This window comes from Marmota flaviventris, chromosome 5, assembly GCF_047511675.1.
Source record: "Marmota flaviventris isolate mMarFla1 chromosome 5, mMarFla1.hap1, whole genome shotgun sequence".
NCBI classification, from domain to species: Eukaryota; Metazoa; Chordata; class Mammalia; order Rodentia; family Sciuridae; genus Marmota; species Marmota flaviventris.
Window position 1 is genome coordinate 30891001 of NC_092502.1, and position 21696 is coordinate 30912696.

Sequence of the window (21696 nt, forward strand, 5' to 3'; positions counted from 1 at the left end):
AGTTAGTTAGTTAGTTAGTTAGTTAGTTAGTTAGTTAGTTAGTGTTAGCTAGTTTACAGTGCTGGGGATCAAACTCAGGGACCTACCCATTTAGGCAAGTGCTCCACCACTGAACCACATTCCCAGCCCTTTTTATTTTTTTTATTTTGAGAGAGGGTCTTGCTATCTTGCCCTAGCTAACCTTGAACTTATGATCCTCCTGCCTCAGCCTCCGGAGTACCTTGCGTTACAGTTGTGCATCACCACCCTGGATTCCTATTCAAATCTTTCTAAACTCCAAGTTCTGGAAGTCAAGCATTCTGTCGTCTCAAATGTAGGCAGGGCCCTCAATGGGAAAGCTGGCTTTCTGACACTTGAGAGGCTTCTCACACTCATGAAAGAAGCCATGGGGACCAAGGCTGTACCATCAATGACCCACCAAGGACAGTCTCAGAGTTGGCAGAGGGCAGCGTTGAGCCCTGTGGTCACTCTAAGCTGAAATCTGGCCACCAAACAGTTCCAGCAACAGCTGGCAGCACTGAGATGCCCCCTCTAGGGTCAAGAACAAAGAACATCCTGGGCTCCCTTCTGCAGACACTTCTAGAAAAGTGAAACACCCTGGCTCTGTGAGCTTCATGACATCCTAGCAGATATCCTGGAACTGGGTCCCAGAACCCAGAAATGATGCCAAGGTAGTCCCAGCCCTGGAAGAAGCCAAAATGGGACACAGGTACCATGGAAAGATATGTAGAACATAGGGAGTGCCCAGGCCTGGGATGGGGAGGGGTCATTTGGGCACCAGACTAGGAGATCTGGATGTTTTCCTTCATGAGTGAGATTCCATAGAGGACCTCAAACAGGAGACCACTGCGATCATATTTGCATTCTAGGAAGTTCTCCAGGGCCATATATGGACTATAGGTATTTGTTCAGGGAAGGGACCTGGGGACAATGCCTAGGTGATTTAGCTATAGGGCTTACTGCGTCCTTCCTGTCTGAATAACAAGAAGAAAGAGCTTTATTTAGTTCCAACCTGTGCCTTCACCGTTTTTTACTCTTGGTTTGCATTGTGGCACTTTTAGTCCACGCGATGTGCAGGAGTCAGGCATAGTTTTCAACAGTTTGGCATGACACGCCATGCTCGCAGAGCCTGGGCATGGTCTGTGGTGGCAACCACACTAGAAGAGGTGACTGGAGGCCAGTGGGCAAGCACCGTCTAGGATGCAATGGGAACAACAGAGACTTGCAAAGCCAAACAAGAGGGGAAAGGGTGGCCAGGAACGGGGGCTTTGGTCCTGGCCCTGGGTGAGGTCTTCCCCTCAATGGGCCTCAGATTTCCTCCTCAGTAATAGGGCAGTATTAAGACCTACCCCATAGGGTTGCCACAGTGATTAAGGCTAAGTGTGGGGGCCACAGAGAACTCTCAGGAGAGACCCTGGCTGGTACTGGACCCAGTGTATGTTGTGGCAGCCTAGAGAGTCAGGCCTGAGTGAGGTGTCCACAGCAGAGACATCCAGCAGGACACAGCCCTGAAGAGGCCTAGCAGGGCCTGAGAGTAGCGGGTTGAGGGGGGGAAAGGCCCAATTTAGTGTTCTACGCAAGGCAGGAGTCTCGGGCCTGTGGATCCACGGGTCACAAGAGCCAGGACCTGGAAAAAGGAGCATGGCCAGCTAGGGCAGCTTCCAGTGGTGACCAGAACTGTGCCTGTGGCTGGGATCAAGGCCCTGACCAAGGTCCCTCAGGACCTGGACCCCCAAGACTGGAATGGCCCCAGTCCCCTCTCCTGGGATCCCAGCTGTCCCCAGGCCATCATTCTGATGTCCAAACCCTCAGCTGACCATGAAGCTGATGGCTGGAAGCACTCAGTCCCCAGTTTTCAGAATTGCCCTGGTTTCCTGGCAGACACAAGGCCCTGGCAACAAGCCCTCCCCAGGGTAGAGACTCTTGCATCACCTGGGAAATTGGCTGATCTGCTGATTCCTCTGAGAGCAGTTTGGAGTTCAAGCCAGAGAAGCCAGCAGTTTATTCTAGTTTGGAATATTTTTTCAAATACTCCAAAATTTAAAAAAAGATTAAAATCCAAATCACTTCAGATTCAAACATTTCAGATGAGGGATACCCAACCTGTATTTATATGAACCTAATGTGCTATCTTGGGAAATAGGACCCAATACGAAATTCATCTGTGTCATATGTACCTTACATACCTAGCCTGAAGGCAATTTATGAAATATTCTTAATAATTTAATAAATGAAACAAAGTTTCATAGTGTGGAATTTTCCACTTGTGATATCATGTTGGTGCACAAAAAGTGTTGGGTTTCCTATATCTCAAAATCTGGAAAAAAAAAATCGGAACTCCAAAATACTCTGGTCCTAGGCATTTCAGATACGGGCTACTAAACCTGGATATGTATCTGCACATATTTTTTTTTTCTCTGTTTTCTTAGTTTGACTCAGCACACACTTCCTGAGCACATGATCCATGCCAGGCCTCATGTGAGCGCTGGAGACACAGGGGATCACACCCTCTTCCTGGCTCTACTGGAGAGGACTTGTGTAGACACACATTAGCCATATGTCATGCCGTGTGCAACCCTTAGAATATATGTTCTGGGAACAGGGACAGATGGCCTGACTCTGGGAAGTAGAGAAACCTGGAGGCTTCACAGAAGAGGAAGGAATTGAGAGGAAAGGTACAAATTTGGGAGAGTGGGCAGTATGTGTGAGACTCAGAATGTGGCGTTGCAGAAAACGCTGCTGGGGTCAAAAGTGAAGTATATAGGAATGAAGGGACAGTGGAGGGAAGGAGCAGAGGGCATGGCAGAGACCAAACAGTGCTGGTCTGCAGGATTCCCACCTGTTGGATTCCTTGGCAGCCCTGCCAGGAGGGGAAACTGGGTGAGGCTTCTGTAAGGCTCCCGTGCCATGGCTGCTGGCCCTCTGCAGACACCAGAGACCTTAGAGGTGGCTGAGATCCCATCTCTCAGGACTTGCCCTGTGGCTTTCTCTCAGCTGCAGCCACGCAGGATGCTCCTTTGGGTTTCATCAGTTACAAGTGACAGAAGCTCACTTCAGGCTGGCTCAAGGGGGGCACAGTCCTAGCTCACACACAGGGTGTGCAGAGGTAGCTGCAGCGTTGGGCCCTCAGCCCTGCCTTACTCTCTGTCTCTCAACTCTGCTCTCTGCTCTGTTGGCTCGTTTTCAAGTCACATGATCACCTCCCCAGAGCTCTAAGCTCAACCCCATTGCAAGGAAAGAGTCCTCTTTCCCCTTGAAGTCCCAAACATGACACTCAAGGCTCAGCTTGGGCCACAGGCTCATGCCTGCACCTGTCACATTGGCCAAGGGAATTGTGGCCATGTGCCATCCCCAGCAACCCTGCCCAAACAATGGGGTGTTATGGACTCTGCTGTCATAGGAGGAGATTCTGGGTATCAGACAATGGACAGAAGCCCACCGTCCCTCCCCGAGTCCACCCGGGATATACTCAGACCTCTGGGTTCAGGACAGTCTTCATTTTCTTATCACTGAACGATGCTTCTGGGTCATACAACACGGAGGAAGTGCTGTTCCCATGTGTAACCTTTACTCTCTCTCATTTTCCAGGGACCCCTGGGTCTGGATGGCAAGCCCGTAAGTGACAAGGCAATTCTAGGTGATCCTGGGACAAGGCTGCCCCTGCAGAGTTGGGAGTGACCATGGGGCATCTGAGGGAAGGGGCCACTGGAAACCTGGTTCAGCCAAAGAGAAGCCACTGGGTGTCCATCTTTTGACTGCAACCATGAGGAGCCCCTTCTAAAACTTTAGCCCCGAGTCTAAAGTTTCTTATCTCTCAAATGGGTGTATTCACTCCTCCCTCACAGGGATGTTGTGGGGTTATGAACAATGGTGGACAGTGCAGTCAGTCCCTGGTATCTAGGCAGCCCTCAGAGTCTGCAAGCCCCTCCCAGTGGGTTCCAAGTGTCTCTTGTTCATTCTTGAGACTTCCACAGTGGTATCAGGCTGAGAAGTTCTCAACACCTGAGCCAGGAGCTTATGGTCCTTGGGTGTCCTCAGCGGATGATTAAGACGCACAGGAAGATATAAACACAAATAAATAAGCAGGTATAGATAGATGGGCAAACAGATAGATGGACGGAGGTTGGGTAGGTGGGTGGAGGGAGGGATGGATGGAGGGAGGGAGGGATGGTGGATGGATGGATGGATGGATGGATGGACGGACGGACGGACAGATGAATGGAAGGATGAATGGATGACTCATCCAGCTGAGATGAGTAGATGGAGCCTCTGAGGGGCTGTCACTTCTGGAGACAAGATCTCTGTCTACTGCCTGCCTTGCAGATTCAATAGACACCTCAGGGCAGTAGCCTCCTTACCAGAATCTGGAACAGGGGTGTGCTGAGCAGTGAGGATCTGTGACTTCTAGGAGAAGTGACTAACACATGTGCCCCTTTCTCTGCTGCAAGGATGTCCATGGGCCCTTACTGGTGATCCCCAAACCCTCATCTCCCTCATGCTGAGGACTGAGATATGAGTTTCCATAAAGCCGATGAAGGCAGCTGTCATTGAGGGCTGACAGGCTTGTATGTGATTCTCCACCCAGCCACTCCCCTCTGCCCAGAATCACAGGCCCCTGTGCCCTCAAAGCCATGGGCAGCCAGAAGGGCAGCCAACCTAGCCCTCCTCACTCATGCCTGTTCTCTCTCCACCTTCCTTCCCCAGGGACTTCCAGGCCCCAAAGGGGAAAAGGTAAGTGTTGCTGGAGACTGTCCAGATGTTGGAGGCTGATGAAGGAAACCAGAAACCTGCCTCCAGAGCCCAGTTCCATAGAGTTTCCCCATCCATAAAATGGGACAAGTACATATGCCTACCTCCTAAAATGGTTACAAGACTTACCTTTGATAATATATATGCCAGGAGTGTTGAATCTGAATTCTGTCCAGAATGACATATTCCCAAATAAACGAACAATGAAGAAGTGCCAAGAGAACTTGGGGGAGTTGAACAAGGACCGTTACTGGTGTTCTCTGTGGGGAGGACACCCCCTCAGGGAAACAGGTGGCAGAAAGCTCTTTGCAGACTGCTGTGAGAAAAGCTTCCCTAGCATTTGGTAGTCAAAGTCACAGGCAGCATCCTGGAGGATGGGATTTATGTGTCCCTGATGGTGGTATTAGAGGAGAGAGGGACCAGAGCAGACTTAGGTATGGCAGGGTCAACTGAAGGCCTCCAGGGAAGGTCCAGAAATGGCTGGGCCACATCCATCCCTTCCCAGAATTCAGAGATGGAGAAGCAAGAGCTTGGTGGATGGTGGACCCCGGTGTAATAGGACCACTCAGGTAAGGGAAGACAGGGTTCCAGGTTACCATCAGGGCTGAGGAAGCCATGGAAAGGCATAGGATTTGGTGTTCAGAGCCTCCGTTTTGTATTCCAGTTCCATCACCAACTCTGTGGGTTTAGGCAAGTTGCCTGTTTCTGTGAGCCTCAGTTTCCCCATTTATAAATTTAAACCAGCCTCACAGATTCATGGTCTGCATGTTCTTTGTTGATGAGGAGACACTAGTATAGTTAGTAGGGATCATGATTGCCTTCTCACTCGTTCTAACTGATTCAACCAAGACAGAAATAATTGAAGCAGGGGCTTTGAGACCAGAGAGAAACTAGTGACTTGGTATCTGTCGCTACACGATGCACTGCCCCAAAGCTTGATGACTTTATATGACAATTAATCCTTACCATACCTCACTGTTCCAAGGCTCAGGGATTCTAAGAGGTCACAGTAGAAGCAGATGTGCCTGATCCACCACGTCTGAGGCCTCAAATATCTGGGAGCTGGTCATAGATAAGAGAGTACCTGGGTTTCAAACCCTGAATCTGCTAACAGATTACTTGGCCTCTCTGTGACTCAATTTCCTCACTGGAAAGGGAGATAAAAATGGGGCCTGCCTGTTGTTTTTGTTAGAATTAAGCAGACCATATATGTAAAGCACAGAGCACAGAGTACATGCTCAATGGGAAATGTGAACAAACAGTGACTGTTCTGGTGATCTATCCCCTTGTTTTTTTGTTTCTAGGGTGCACCAGGAGACTTTGGCCCCCGGGTAAGAATGGAGCATCACCTCCCTCACCCCCCCATGTGGTTTGTTTCATGTTATTATAATAAAGCACATCTAGCATTTCCTGTGGGTCCCAGCTCCCTATAGCTTATCACAGACAGAGGCAAGTGACACCACCCTCCCACCATGGAAGCCCCCAAGACACCCTGGTTTGGCCAAGGTTGTGATATCCCATCCAGGTGGTGAATACCTGGTATATTTCCCATTCCCTCTCCTTGTCAGCATGGGTGACCAGATGATGGAGCTGGCCCTGGTTCCAGACCAGAGACTGACCTTCCTGAAGGCAGCTGGTACTCCAAAAAAGGGAAGGCTCTGAGGCCAGCAGATTTGGCCCCAAAGCTCAGCTCTGCCACCTAAGTGACCTTGTACAAGTCACCTTTCCCTCTGAGACTCAGTTGCTCCAACCATGGGTCTGGATGATAGCCCCTATCACAGTGGTTGCTGTTGAGATTTATTATGATCATAAAAGTATCCAGAGCCCATTAGTAGATCTGCATCTCCTCCCAAACTACCTCTGCCCCTCAGTGTCCCCTGGGCTTAGGAACTCAGAAGTGCCTTGTGCTGAACTTGGGTTTCCCTCCAACAGAAACTGAACCTGAGCTGGGGACCCTAAAGTGGGTCTCGGTAAAGGCTCACTTAAGTAGCAGCCGTAGACAGGTGCCCTGACCATTTCTAGCATGGCCCCAGCAGGGAGCCTTAACTAGAGAGGTTGAGAGATGGACATCAGCTGCCCAGAGAAAGGCTGGATCATGGTGTACTTCTGGTTGTTTCTAAGAATCTTATGGGGTGGACACTATAGCCCCAAGTTAGTCACCCACATCAATCATCTGCAGTGGAGGTAGGAATGGAATGGAGGAAGAATGAGCCACTTGGGCCTGGAGGAGGGAACTACTTACAGGATAATTAAAAGAAAATAGGGGCCAGGTGTGGTAATGTACACCTGTAATCCCTGTGGGAGGCTGAGGCAGGAGGATCATGAGTTCAAAGCCAACCTCGGCAACTTAGCAAGGCTCTAAGCAACTCAGTGAGACCCTATGTCTGAATAAAATACAAAAAAAAGGGCCGGGGATTTTCCTCAGTGGCTAAGCACCCCTCAGTTCAATCTGCAGTACCAAAACAATAATAATAATAATAATAAAGAAAGAAAGTAGGGAGTAGGGGTACAGGGCAGACAGCATAGGCTGGGCTTGGTGGCCTAAGCCCCTGCTCTGCAACTTCATGGCTCTGAGCCTGGTTTATTTTTTGAAATGAGGACAGTAGAGCCTACATCACAGGATGGTTATAATCATGAGCTGGGAGCAGGAAAGGGGCTGAGTTCCCAGGACAGAGCTCTCCTGTGCCGGGCCTCTGATGGGAAGGCAAGGCCAGGTCCAGGGCTGCATAAAGCTGGTAAGATATCCCTGAAGTCAAAGAAAAGGTACTCCTGTTTTTTGTAGCTGCTGAGAAAAATCCCTTTTTTTTTTTTCTTTCTGGTGGATATAGAGAAGCTTATCTTCCAAATGAGGATGCCTACTCCACCACAGACTAGAAATCCTCTGACTCCCAAAGTTATGGAAGAGCAGATGTCCCCCCACTCTAGCCCTTTCCCACTTCATGGGTATCCTCCCTGTTGTCCCAATATTCCAATCATCTATGAAACAACTTTCCCAACCACCACCCCCCAAAAAAAGTTTAGTGACTTAAAACAATGGTCTGTCATTCTCTCTCATGATGTTCTGGGCTGGCTAGGGTCTCTCTCATGAAAGGCAGCTGTTTGGGAGACCAAGGTGATGGTCCCCTCACATGTTCACCGCCAGCGCAGCTTAGCTGGGAAGCATCCACATGTGACTCTCCACAGATCTCCAGCTTCTCCCAACATGGCGGCTGGGTTTCTAGAAGGAATCTTAAGAGCTGCGTTTCAAGAGACAGGAAGTGGGGGCTGCCAGGACTGTGAAGAGCTCTACCCAGAATGGACATAGCATCACTTCCACTGCATTCTATTGGTCACGTCAGTCACTGGGCCCACCCAGAGTCAAGTAGGAAGAGAAAGAGCCCTGGCTCTTGATAGGCAGTGGGAAGGCCTTGTTGTAGAAGAGCCTGTGGGCCAGAAGCCAGCATAGCAGCCATCTTTGGAGCAGGCAGTCTGCATACCGAACAACCAAGCTGCCTTTCTCTGAGCTGGGTTAGGTGACTGTGCCTACAGAAATAGCCTTGTGATTTTTTTTTAAATCCCCCTCCTGCTTTTCTGACCACCCAACCCTTTGCTGACTAGATGGTTTTCCCACGGCTCAATCCAGGCTTTATAAGTAGAGACCATCCTGCGTACAGTCTCCGCATCCTCAAGGTAGTCTGACCGAGTGAGGGGTCTGAGCCTGTTGGTTTGCCGTGCACCCCCACCCTCTCCTCACCCCACATTTCCAGGGTTAGACCTCAGTCATCCAATCCCTGAGGGAGGAGGGAGCCATGGCCCTGAGAGATGCTGAGAACCTCCCCTAGGAGGAGCTCAAGTTTTATGCTTGAATAAGTAGAATCCAGGGCTGGGGTTGTGGCTCAGTGGTAGAGCGCTCACCTAGCATGTGTGGGGCCCTGGATTCGATCCTCAACACCACATAAAAATAAAAATAAAGATACTGTGTCCACCTAAAACTAAAAGCTAAATATTAAAAAATAAATAAATAAAAAGTAGGATCCAGGCCGATGGTTCCCAAAATGGGGCCTCAGAGCTGCAGGAGGGAGAATCAAGTTCTTCCTGATTTAGAGCTAAATGAAACAGGAATTTACCTGCTACCTTCACCACCTGAAGCTGGGTGACCAAACAACTATACTGCCAGTTTTCTTCTCTTTAATCTGAAATTATAACCCTTTGATCAGGACCCGGGCTAGAGAGGTGAGTTTTTTCATATCATGGTGGGGTAGGGATTCATCTGAAAAAAAAAAAAGGTCTAAAAGAGACCAGTTGGTGCTTGCTTCGGCAGCACATATACTAAAAGAGACCAGTTGCCTTGGCAGTCAGAGGACACTCAGCATTTCCTAGCTCTGTAATCCTGGGTAAATGATCACCCTCTCTGACCCCCGCCCACTTCTTCTGTAAAATGAGACAACAGTAGTGCCTAGCTGGCTCAGCACACAGATTGAGTAAATAACCTCCAGGAGACCCTGGCTTGCTCAGTGCTGAGTCCACAAAAGGCTTCTTCCTTCTTCAGCTTACAAGAAGGTTGGGAGCCGCTGACACGATGGATGTGCCCTTTACTATATATCCTATGCCAGTGTTGGGCAGGCCCTGCTAGGGCAGCAAAAATGTGCCAGTCATGCTGTGGGCTTCCCTCCTTGTGGGCTGGGGCCATGAGGTGAGGGCTCTGGCTGCCTGAGGTCTGATCCAGTACTAACATTGGGTCCAAGAACTGCGAATTTAGTGTTGGAGAAGACTGTGTGTACCTTTTTATGTTTTTTAAGCTTTTTATTTTGAGATTGCTACAGATTCACATGCAGTTGTTATAAATAACACCCAATGTACCTTTATGTTCAGGGCGGGTGGGGGGAGTGGTACTGACCCAATGCACCTTCCATCCAGTTTTCCCCAATGGTGACCTCTTGCATCACTGTAGAGCAATCTCACCAGGAGGAAAATTGTGTTGCTACAACCCAACAACCTGATTCTTATTTCCTCAATTTGACATACACTCATTTGTGTTCAGGTGTGTATTTTGTTCTGTGCAATGTTATCACACTCGTAGATACACACAGATTCCCTCATGCTACCCTTTCATGTTCATGGTCATCTTCCTCCCCGCCCGTTCTTAACCACAAGCAACCACTAACTCCCATCTGTATGATTTCGTTATTCAAGGGCACTGCATAGCTGCAACCATACAGCGTGTGACTCTCTTGAGTTTGGCTTTTTTTTACACAGCATTATTCCCTTCACATGCATCCTCTCTCTGGAGGCTGGTACCCCTTCCCCTCTCCCTCAGGGTCACACCAAACCCCATCTCTTTCAGGGGGATCAAGGGCAAGATGGAGCTACTGGGCCTCCAGGGCCCCCTGGACCACCTGGGGCCCGTGGCCCTCCTGGCGACACTGGGAAAGATGGCCCCAAGGGACTTCAAGGCCCAGTGGTAAGAGAAGGCCTGGAGTTGGAGCACCCAAACCGTGGGTCTATATTGACCAAAACCCCAAGCCCTGATTCAGGAACCAACTCCAGCCCTATCCCTAGTACAAACCCAACACCAACCTTCACCCAATCCAAATGCTAAACCTCAACTCCATCGATTTCCAATTCAAATCTTGTCCTTGACTCTAGACTCTAACCCTAACCCTAACCCTTACCTCAACCAAGCCTTAAATCTAACTCTAATCTGTCCTAACCCTAATCAAGACCCTCACCCCAACCTCATTCTCAAATCCCAGTCCACACCCTCAATTCAGACTATTATCCAGACCTAACCCTGACTCCTATAGAATCTGACCCTAACTCCAAGCCCAACTCTTACTCCAAATAGATCCTTTTCCCCTAACCCTGACTTTATTTGCAATCTCAGTCTCAATCCTGACCCCCTGACTCTGACCCTGCAACACATAGGTGGGCATTTCTCTGCAGATCTTCACCAACCCCTGCTCCTCTCCCTGCCCCACTTTCTCCTCAGCGCTAACTAGTTAGCCTCAGTTTTCCTCCTATAGTCCTAACCCAAACCCTGGAGGCCAAATCTCCTTCTACCACCCATTTCCAGGGACTCCAACCATGTCCTTCCCCTCCAGTGCAGAGCCCACACCTCCACCAAACTGCCAACAGGGTCCCCTACTGATACCAGAGTAGCTACTCAACTGGCTTACCTATTCCTTATCATGTTGGGCATATAAGCCTTAACCTTCTCAAACCTTCTCATCTGTGCAATGGGGACATGATGCCCACTGTTTCAGTGTTGGATGAGGATGAAATGTGATCATGTACTTACAGCCCAGCCCAGGGCCTATGGTGAGTTGAATGGATTCAACTAAATGTGACATTCTTGGATCCTCATTGCTATTCTCTCATGTCCCCTCAGGGTCCCAAAGGAGAGCCTGGACAAGATGGAGAGATGGTCAGTATCCAGGGCATTTCAGAGGCCAGGGCTGGCAGGGCTGTAGTTTCCAGACCTGGAAGCTCCTTTGCCACACACACCCATACCGGGACCATGTAGCGTGCCTGTGTACATGCTTGCAATGCTTACGTGCCTGAGGCCTGAAGCTATAAGCGTGCAAATGCCTGCACTCCTGCCCTCTGCCTGCATCAGGGAAATAGATGTGCAAGGCACCCATCTGGGACCAAATTCCCATAGCCCCACCTTCCAGAATGGGAGTCTGGAGTCCTGGGTGGGAGTCTAGAGCCCTAATGCAGCAGCTGTCCAAAGAATGAGCAGTCGGTCCTAGTACTGGATGCACCACCACCATTCCAGTGACAGGCCTGCCTCTTCCTGTCATGATGTCACCCTTTATAAAAGGAGGGTGATAAAGAACACAGGCCTAGAATCAGCCTCCAGTGTAATGTTTAACACCTTCTCTTCTCCTATTCCAGGGCCCTGAGGGACCCCCAGGGTCCAAGGTGAGTACTCCTCACTCCTCCTCCTGTTCCCCAGACCTGGGGGACAGATACCCTCACTACCACCTTTCCCCCCACCCCCACTCCACCCAGTGAAGCTGAGGCAGAAGGGTTAGGAGTTCCAGGTCCATGATGGGTTAGTAGCCCAGATCCCAGGCTACTGCATCTGCAGAGGGCTTCTGTTTACCCCTCTATTAAATGGGAGCATAATAAACCTTTCCTGCCTCAACTTCACACTGGGCTGTGAGAGTTGAATCATAAAACACATTAGCTGCTTTGTTTTTAATAGACTTTATTTTTGGAGCAGTTTCCTGTTCACAGCAAAATTGAGTGAAAGGTACTGAGAGTTCCATACACCCTCTGCACACACCCCTACATGTGCACAGCCTCCCCCATTAACAACATCCTGGACCACAGTCAGTATGTCTGCCACAGTTGATGACCTACCTTGACACATCACCACCCAAAGCCCAGAGTTGACATGGCGGTTCATTCTCGGTGGTGTCATATTCTATGGGTTTGGGCAGATGTATGATGACATGTACCCTTCATTCTAGAACCTAAGGGTCATTTCACTGCCTTAAAAATCCACCCGTTCTTCCCTTCCTCCTTCCTAATCCCTGACAACCACTGATGTTTTGACTGTCTCCTTAGCTTTGCCTTCTCCAGATGTCACACAGTTGGAGTCAGACAGTATGTAGCCTTTTGGGATTGGCTATTTTCTCTTAGAAGTATACATTTAAGGTTCCACAATTTCTTTTCATGGGTTGATGGCTCATTGCCTTTTAGGGCCAAGTGTTACTCCAGTGTTGAAAGGTACCAGTTTATTTTCCCAATCACCCACTGAAAGACATCTCAATTGCCTCCAAATTTTGGCAATTATGAATACAGCTGTTACCAACCTCCAGGGACAGGTTTTTGTGTGGTCACAAGTTTTCATCCATGTTAGTTTTTTTAAAGCCCGCTCAATGTCAGCTCTTTTTTCTTCCTACCCCCATGCTGTATCTCCTGAAGGAGACACTGGATGAGAAGAAGGGAAGGATGAGAAGAGAGATCCACTTATTGAGCACCTGCTGTGAGCATGGGCTTCCTGGGGAGCTCTCTCTCACCCTGCCAACAGCCCTCCGAGGCTGGGGGAGTTACCTCCCTACTTTGAAGAGCAGTGACTTGCCCAGGGTCAGTGGGGGTGACTGACTCAGAATCTAAGAGCTTCATTGCCCACGTGCATTTCTCTAGAGGGGTCATTCAGGGGTCTCTGGGCTGGCACTGGCTGTGGGTCATTGGTGCCACTTCTAAAAGAGAAATGGGTCTGGTGTGTAGACCATGCTCCTGTGACTCTGACCTCTCTCTTGCTCTCCTATTGTCTCCCTTTCAGGGTGAGCCTGGCATTCCTGGAAAGAAGGTAAGGGGCCCCTGTGGAAATGCTTCTTGGCCAGTGACAGGAAGTAGCTGGAGAGAAGAGCAGGGGCAGGGGACCAGGATGAGGATGGTGCTTCCCTATGGGGAGGGTCCCCTTCTCTCCATGGAGTGCTCACTGTGGATGGCTGCCCTGTCCTGTATCTCAGTGGAGTCAGGATTTCATTCATTTATTCACAGACTCACTCACTCTTTTCTTCCTCAAACACACCGAGGTCATGCCCACTTCTGGGCTGGATCAGTGGTTCTCAAAGTATGGTCCTGGGACCAGCATTGTCAGCATCACCTGGGGGTTTGTTGGAAAAGCAAATTCCAGGCTGAGGGTGTAGCTCAGGGGTAGAGCACTTGTCTAGCATGCATGAAACCATGAGTTTAATCCTCTGTACCACAAAAGAAAGAAATATAGATTCTGGGGTTCACTCTGGGCCCACTGAATTAGAGACTCTGGGGGTGAGGTCCTGGGGTCTGATTCAGCAGCCCTCTGGGTGACTGTGATGTGCACTTCCAACTTGGGAACCAACCACTAAACTGGAGTCCTCTTCCCATGACTAGGCCTCCTCCTCCCGATCCAGTTCTCAGCAACACTGTCCCCTCCTCACGAGTCCTTCCCTGGGCCACCTGCTAAAACAGGCTCTCCCCCAAATTCCTTTCCATCATGCCATCCTCTTATATTCTTTTCCCAAAACTTATGCTAATTCCTGATATGACACCTTCCACTTATTTAAATATTTCTTTCCCCTTGTCCTCCTGTCACTCCTTCTGAGCAGAGACTTCGTCTGTCTGACCCACAAAATATTTGATGAATGAATTAATGAATTTACTCTTATTTATCTGTGCACCCCTCGTTTCTGCAAACACCTGCTGGGGCTGGCTCTGGGCTGGTGGGGGCAGGGAATAGAGATGAATCTAATGCCACCCCTGCCCTAGAGGGTTAAGGAGGGGAGGAGGAACCTGCAGTTCCTGGTGCTGGTGCCAGGAATGGACTGGGATGCTGGGAGTCTAGAGGAGGGAGGAGTGACAGGCCATCAGAGGATCTGGCCAGGTGGGATGTCTGCAGCCTCAACTCTTTTCTCCTCAGGGGGATGATGGGATACCCAGCCAGCCAGGGCTCCCTGGGCCCCCAGGGCCCAAGGTAGGTATATGCCTATTCCCCAGGGGTCCCTCTGCCTTCCTCCTCCCACAGTGGCCATCTGTCTGGTGAGGCCCCCGCCCAGTCCCTTCACATCATAGGGGTGTGGCCAGGGCAGGCCAGAGGGAAGCAGCAGGAAAGTTCTAGACCTCACTTGCCTGCAGACCTGGCAGCTTACCCAGCCGCTTGCTTTCCTTCACATCCTCAAGGCCTCTTTGTTCTCATCTTAGATGAACCCACTCTCTACCCTGTTCCCAAGCCAGGAACATGGTATCATCTGCACACCTTGAGCCCCCAAACCCTTGTAATAGCCAAGTCCTGGCCAGCCTGCCTCTAAAATGTCTCTTGTACTCCTGAGCTGCCTCAAGTGTGTGCCAAAACCCAGACCAGAAGCTGGTATCTGTGGCTGGGAAGAGCCTTGAGGTCCACCTCGCTTCCCCTGGTGAGGCATGTACTCCAGGAGGCCTGCTAGCAAGGCCCAGCAGCCCCGGGGCAACCTCACGCCTATTCCCAGCACTTGCTATCACTGTGAATATTTGTATTTCAGGGTGAGCCAGGGAATGTGGGGCCCCAAGGAGAGAACGGCATGGACGGTGCCCCAGGACCTAAGGTGACATTAGAGTGCTCTGCTCCAGCACCTGAAGGCCCCATTCAAACCATCACCCGGTTACAAGGGACAGATGGAGTTTCACCTCTTTTTTGCCTTTTAAATGGGGGAGTCCTGGGCAGGCCTGGGCCAGGAGTCTCCTTGGACTCATAATCAGAGGGTGGCATTGGGGTGTGGGAGGGCAGTAGATCTGGGTAAGTGATAAGGCCTCCATTTGGGCCCTGTCCTGGGCCAACCCATCATGTACCCTTAGGCTCCTGCACCTCAGTGTCCCCATCTGTTCACAGTATGTGGTCAGAATAGGGTCTCATATGTCCTCTCTCTGGAAATCCTCCTCCTGGAAGGCCTTTCTTATATGCAGGCCATTGGGACTCCAGCATGGGCCCTTTTGAGAGGAGGAGACTGAAGTGGGAGGGGGTGGGAGGGAGTCCCACACTTTAGGCTGCAACTGTGTATCTCCACAGGGGGAGCCTGGCCACCGAGGCACAGACGGAGCTGCCGGGCCCCGGGTAAGCCACCTCCCCTCGGGCCATACCAGTGGGATGCAGGGGGGCCAGTAGCTGCAGAAGACCCCAGAGGAGCAGAGCAGCTACAGGACCTAGGCACTTCTTTTAATTTTTTTTTTTTACCTTTTTTACTGACTGTTTAAAATATCCTGATCCATGCTTGTGGTTGAAAGTTGAAATTCAGATATGTAAAAGTTAGAGTCCCAACCTCTTATCAAATAAGAGTTCTTCCCCTGCACGGGTGACTGTATAGTCTTTCTAGACTCTTCATATTCAAACATAGGTCCTCAATTTGTCATACAGCATGGCCCTGCCCACTGTGGGGTAGAACCTGCTTTTCCCAGCCCCACATAGACATTCATGCCTCTCATGAGGGGCACAGCTCCCCCTCCAGCTGGCCCCAGATCTTTGTAACCAGTCCTTATAGATGTACTTTTATACACTAATATCCAGAATTCTATCCTTGACTCTGTCACCTGATGCAACCACAGCCCCTCTTGCTCCTGGTAGCTGACTTCTTCCTCCAAAGAATAGGTCAGAACCCCCAGCCTGGCTGTGCAGGTGGCTGGTAGATCGGGCACTGAGTGTGGGGTTCGTGTATACACTGGACAGTTCCATACAGGTCGTGGCCCTGGGGAAGCTAGGAGACAAGACCAGCCAGGCCTGACTCTCACCACCGCATGCCAGGGGCTGACTCTAAGCCTGAACCAAAGTGCTTTTGACCCTTCGCTTCTGGCCTAGATCAGCCCCCGTGGAGAAGTGGGGCTCAGAGGGGGTGAGCTAGGCCTGCAGCAGTGCACATGCCAGCGCCTGTGGGTGTGGACAAGTGCAGATGCGTGCAGTGTGCACACAACCAGGAATGAATGTGGATTTGATGCACATTTGTGCAGCCCCGGGCGGAGGTTGGGAAGTGGAGGCCCGAAGGCGGATCCAGCCACAAGGGTCCATCATTGGTGTACACAGTGTTTCAGAAGGCTGGGGGAGTGGGGGATGAGGGTTTGGTTTTGGTATTGTTTACTGGCAATGTTTAAAAGTCTGAAGAGCTTCTCATCAAAATTAGGCTTTCCATTTTTCTGAGAACTCAGGGGTCAGGCCTCAGTGGGCTTGAACGCCCACATGAAGGCAAATCACAGCCATCCCTCAGGCCAGGGGGAGGTGATTCCTCAGTGGGACCCCAGACCCCCTGCCTGCCCCTTCCCTCACACGCTGAGGTCCTGTCAGCTCACATCTGAGGCCTGCGCACACTGGGGAGCCGACCCCCAGTGCCACAGGCCTGCATGTGGGCCTGGGTATCCAGGCTGTTCTGTCATCCTCATCTCTGGGTATGACGCAGAGACAGCTACCATGTCATCCATCAATATAGCTCTTCCCTGAAACTCATTCTCCTGCCTCAGGGACCCCCAGGCCTCAAGGGCGAGCAAGGAGACACTGTGGTGATCGACTATGACGGCAGGATCCTGGATGCCCTTAAGGTAGTGATCCTAGGGGGACCAGGGTGCCCCCTTGGTGCTCATTTCCTGAGGGAATGATTGCTCAATTTGTGTATTAATCCTGTACTTCTTTACAAAGGGACCAGGGGCAGCTCACCACAAAGGCCTCAATTCTATTAGGTCCAGATACGGCAATCAGTGCTGTTCTGAGACCCCGTGGTACCCAGAGAGCTGCTGTGCATGTGGTTATGTGCCCCACAAACTCCCCAAAGGTTAAAGCTAAAAGGGAAGCTCCCCACTCAAGGGCAGAATGCAGAGCATTTCCTGGTCACTAAACCTAGCTGACTAAAGGGCAGGATCTTCTAATAATTGTTGTGAGGGAAGATAAGTGGGGAAGGGTCTGTCTCAGGAACCTGAAAAAAATGCATGACCTCTGACTGGCAAACTTGAGACCCACGAGCAGAGGAGAGAGAGGTAGGATGCCAACTGCTCATGGGTACCAGGGAAAGGAGCTGGGGTAGTGACAGGGTGGTCATCAGAGACCAGACCGGGCACTGGTACCTGACCCCACCCAAGCTTCAATTCCAGTTATCTCCCACAGGCCTCGGGGAAGTACAAGTTGATGGTAACTATGGCCCACTCTGGGCCTGCATGGTGTTGCATGGTGCGACTTGGCCCTGAGGGCGTGCACATGCATGGTGTGTCCTGAGCTAGCTAGGAGCCACATGGGAGAAGCCCTACTGTGCAGGGAGTCAGAAGGTGGATTTTGGATGCCAGATTAGGATGATAAATTGATTTGATGGACAATAGGCAACCATAGTCAGTTCTTGAGCAGGAGAATGACCTCCCAAAAAAACCACACTGGCTAGGGAATGAAGGTGCATGAATGTCGGGGAGAACTGTAGGCAAGGAGCCCCTCAGAGAGGCAGGTGTGGAGGAAAGGTAGTAAGTGGAGAGGCCAACAGGAAGGGGACTGGTTGGGAGGACTGAGTATAGAGTTGGTAGGACAAGACTTTGTCAAACCAGGGGAGCTGGGAAGGGTGTGCCCTTTAGGAAGGGGCATAAGTCTGAAGACTGAGTAAGGGGTGATAATGAGCCATGGTGGTCAGTGACCTGCAGGAAGCCTGGGCTGGGACAGGGCCTCAGAAATAGGATCAGACTGGAAACACTTGAGACCCTGTCCCCTACCCATTTGACCGAGGAACTCCTTGGGGCCAGCAGACAGCAGGCGATAGTCAGTTGGTCAGAGAGATCTCAGGGCAAGCTGAGATAGTGGGGCCAGGTCACTGTTCAGAGTGTTGATTTCTGAGTGGCTTGAAAGCCAACAGGGGATTTCAACTTCCTTTGAGGGACAGCAGGGAGCCATTACAGAATCTTGAGCAGGAGTGTTTGTGAAGGTGTCTGTATTGGGAAGAGAAGCTGACACTTGTGGTATCTCATCCAATGCTGGATGTCACCTCCCTTGCCTCTCCCAAGACTATGGGGCCAAACCAAGTTATATGTCCTATGGATGACCTGACTGGGTAGGAAGCAGGTTGCAAGGACCCTCCTTTCAGCCCTGCTGGACAGTGATTTGACCCCAGGTGGAAGGGACACTGGGCAGTGCAGCTGGGTGGGACTATCTAACTACTGACCAGCTTGACTTTTATACACAGGGTCCTCCTGGGCCACAGGGAGCCCCAGGGCCACCAGGGATCCCTGGAGCCAAGGTCAGTGTAAATACAGCTGCATGGTCCCCAAGCTCTTATCTCCAGGGTGCACCTCCCCTCTCCTCTCTGCCATATTCCCTCCTAGTATCTTGGCCTGGTTTCTGGGGTCTCAGAGAAAGGGACCTTGATCTTTCCCTACTAATCTGAGTGCCTTTTCTCCTGGCCCTTGCTACCTGCTTTTGCTGGAAGAATCATTCACATATTGAAACTGAAAAATCAGCCCTTCCAGACATCACAACAGTCCTGTAGACATGCACAGCATTCCCGGGGTTGTACCTATTTATACCCTGCCTACTTGTCTTGGAAAAAAGAGTCTAATATATTAAAGTCAGGCAGGGTCTGTTCCTGGCATGGTTGTTTCTGGGATTCAGGTCTGTAACTTCCAAATCTATAACATACCAGCTTGTAGCTCACAGCCCTAGGCTACAGCACCTGCCCTGGAGGAGCTGAGCACATGGAGGTAGAGAGTGCCTAGCACCCAGCAAGTGCCCTTCTAGAAGTTCAACAGCAGGGATCCCACCCAGGGATGATGTACTGATCAGGGGAGCCAGCCCTCCCTCAGGCTACCAACCCTCCTCTAAAGCTGAAAGAGGACTAAACTCCTTTTATTGCCTGTTCCCTTTCAGGGTGAGCTTGGATTGCCTGGTGCCCCAGGAATCGATGGAGAGAAGGTCTCTGGGATTTTAATGTCTTTGTTGATGTTGGTGTTGGGCATTGTAATGTGTGTGTGTGTGTGTGTGTGTGTGTGTGTGTGTGGTTGTGGGTATAGTCCATATAGACATAAGCATATCCCTGGGTGTCCTTTGTTATATGTCTTTACTGCTGTGTCCCCAGCATATGGCACATCATGACATAATTGGTCTAGTGGAGATCTGCCATTGACTCAGAGCCCTTGAGATGGGAGGATAAAGTTGACTCCACGAGTGCTCCAAGGTGGCTGCCCCAGTTCCAAATGTTCCCCCTCCACCCAAACCCCCACCCCCTGCCACCCACACCCCAGGCTTACAGGGAGACAGAGGAGGGAAGTCCCCTTGCTCTCCTCATTCCAATTTCCCCAGTGCATTCAGCCAAGGCTCCCAGCTACCTGGGTGCTAGGTATTGGAGTGGGTGAGTGGGTGTGAAAGAGAGTGTGTATGTGTGATGCTATATAGACCCACAAGGAAGTCAGGACCCACAAGCAGGAAGGTCTGGCCAAGTCTGGCCTCACCCACACCAAGATCAGGGACCCACCAGAATGGGAAAAGGAAGCATGCCCACCAATTTCTTGTTCTTGTGACTTTCAGGGACCCAAAGGACCAAAAGGAGACCCAGGAGAGCCTGGGCCAGTTGGACCCAAAGGGGAAGCAGGCGAGATGGGCTTGTCTGGCCTTCCGGTATATGGCTGGGCTGGGCCCCACCAACTTACCTGATGTTGGGGAGGGGTGGTCCCAACTTGCATGAGTGCCCTCCACAGGGTGGCTGCTAGGGGTTGCAAGGACAGTGGTAAAGGCATGCTGGGAAGGACAGGGCATACCCCTGCAGAGGGACACTTAGGGACACTGCCCTGAGTCTCTACCTCCTCCTCTGTAAAAGCAGCTCCACAAGGAGGCCTCCCTAAAGGTGAAATGGGGAGACCCCGCCTGGTGGAAGCCAGGTGGCCGAGTGTTTGGACTCTGCTCTGGCCCAAGTTATCCAAGTTTGCCTCTGGTTTTGTTTCTACCCTGGACAGTGACCTAATCTCCTCTTGCTTCTGATTCATTGATGCTAAAGTGGGGATGTTAATTTCCCACTCCTGAAAGAGAAAGCAGACCAGGCTAAGAATAGCAGCCAGCACCCAGTTACCCCCCACAGACACGCACACACCACCCATCATCATTTTTACTGTTATCCTTTTTGTGGCCGAATTGGAAGAGTTGCCAGGTGTTAAGCAGTCACTGGGAGCCCTGTCACCTCATAGCCATTGACCACCTGAGTTAGCGCTAGCACTAGGATTTGAACCTGGGTCTTTGCTCCAGAGCCCCGGCCATCCTGGCACCTCCAGACAGTTTGTTTGTGTCTATGTACCATCGTGCTCCCGTTCCAGGGTGTGTCACACTGATTTGGGGAAAACTGTTTTAAACTGCAAAAGCCAAATTATTGCTGCCCTGTGGGGGAAGGAAGGGGAAGTAGCTGAGCACTGCAGGGATGATTTTAGGATTGACAAGAAGGACTCACAAGCCACCCATCCTGCAGGGTGCTGACGGCCCCAAGGGAGAGAAGGGAGAGTCAGCATCTGACAACCTACAGGAGAGCCTGGTAAGGGGGTTGCTGAGGCTCAGGGCTCCACCTAACACCCATTCTATGTCCAGTGGAGACCCTGAGCCTTGGGACAGAAAGACCACAGGGCCTGACCCAACCCAGGGCAGTGGGGGCAGAGCAGCAAGGGAGGCTCAGGCTGCATCCCCACCCATGGCCCAACTGAGAACCCAAAGGCCAGCCACTGGGTCCCTCACCAGAATGTGCCCTCCTGGGGACAAGATAGAGCCCCCCCCCCCGCACCTTGTTCTTCACCATTAGGTGATGAGCTCCTGAGTGGGCAGGTGAGGGACAGCGGGCAGTGGGTGACTAACCCTTATTTGACCCTTCCTAGGCCCAGGTCATAGTGGAGCCAGGCCCCCCCGGGCCGCCTGGACCCCCAGGTCCCATGGTAAGCACAATTTCACTTAAAGCAGCTGGGATACCAAGACAGTGGTGAGCCCTGAGCCCAGGCCCCAGGGCAGTAACCCAGGGGAGGACAAGATTCTTCATGGTCGGAGCAGAGGGCATCAGACAAAGAGGGCAGAACCGGGGTCAGGGCCACAGGAGCCAGTGAGCAGCCTGGAGCTGTCGTGATTGATGTCTTGGCACAAAGTCTGCACCCAGCCCAGTGGCCTTTCTAATCAGTTTTCCTTCTCCTCCAGGGCCTTCAGGGAATCCAGGGTCCCAAGGTAAGTGGATGAAGATTCCCTTCTCACTCAGACGCCAGAGGGCCATTGTAGAAAGCCTTGCTAATGAATACAGTGAGGCCCTCTCCTCAGTCTGGACCCAGCCCTGAGTCTTTCCAGGGCCTGAACACTCCCAGTACCCTGGACTGTAACCTGCCTAATGTCCCCCACCTCCATGCTTGGGTTTCTGTTCTTTCCCTCTCCGTCTGCCCAGGGGCCCCAGACTATCTCCTTCTCTGGTCCATCTCCCTCTACATCTTCCCTCTTGCCCACTTCTCCCCGTCTCTCTGCACCTCCCACTTCCTTGC

At 51.2% G+C, this 21696-nt stretch overlaps 1 protein-coding gene across 1 annotated transcript in view; it reads left to right on the forward strand.

Annotated features, from left to right (window-relative positions):
• Col23a1 (collagen type XXIII alpha 1 chain) overlaps positions 1 to 21696 on the forward strand; it is a 353361-nt gene that overhangs the window by 321279 nt on the left and 10386 nt on the right. Inside the window, exons 6-22 of the mRNA XM_027949642.2 lie at positions 3589 to 3615; positions 4705 to 4731; positions 6054 to 6080; positions 10073 to 10189; positions 11117 to 11152; positions 11626 to 11652; positions 13025 to 13051; positions 14144 to 14197; positions 14742 to 14804; positions 15266 to 15310; positions 16702 to 16779; positions 18393 to 18446; positions 19073 to 19117; positions 19730 to 19819; positions 20658 to 20720; positions 21055 to 21111; positions 21365 to 21391. Of these exons, the coding sequence (XP_027805443.1) occupies positions 3589 to 3615; positions 4705 to 4731; positions 6054 to 6080; positions 10073 to 10189; positions 11117 to 11152; positions 11626 to 11652; positions 13025 to 13051; positions 14144 to 14197; positions 14742 to 14804; positions 15266 to 15310; positions 16702 to 16779; positions 18393 to 18446; positions 19073 to 19117; positions 19730 to 19819; positions 20658 to 20720; positions 21055 to 21111; positions 21365 to 21391 (864 nt within the window). The remainder of the gene's footprint in view (positions 1 to 3588; positions 3616 to 4704; positions 4732 to 6053; positions 6081 to 10072; positions 10190 to 11116; positions 11153 to 11625; positions 11653 to 13024; positions 13052 to 14143; positions 14198 to 14741; positions 14805 to 15265; positions 15311 to 16701; positions 16780 to 18392; positions 18447 to 19072; positions 19118 to 19729; positions 19820 to 20657; positions 20721 to 21054; positions 21112 to 21364; positions 21392 to 21696) is intronic.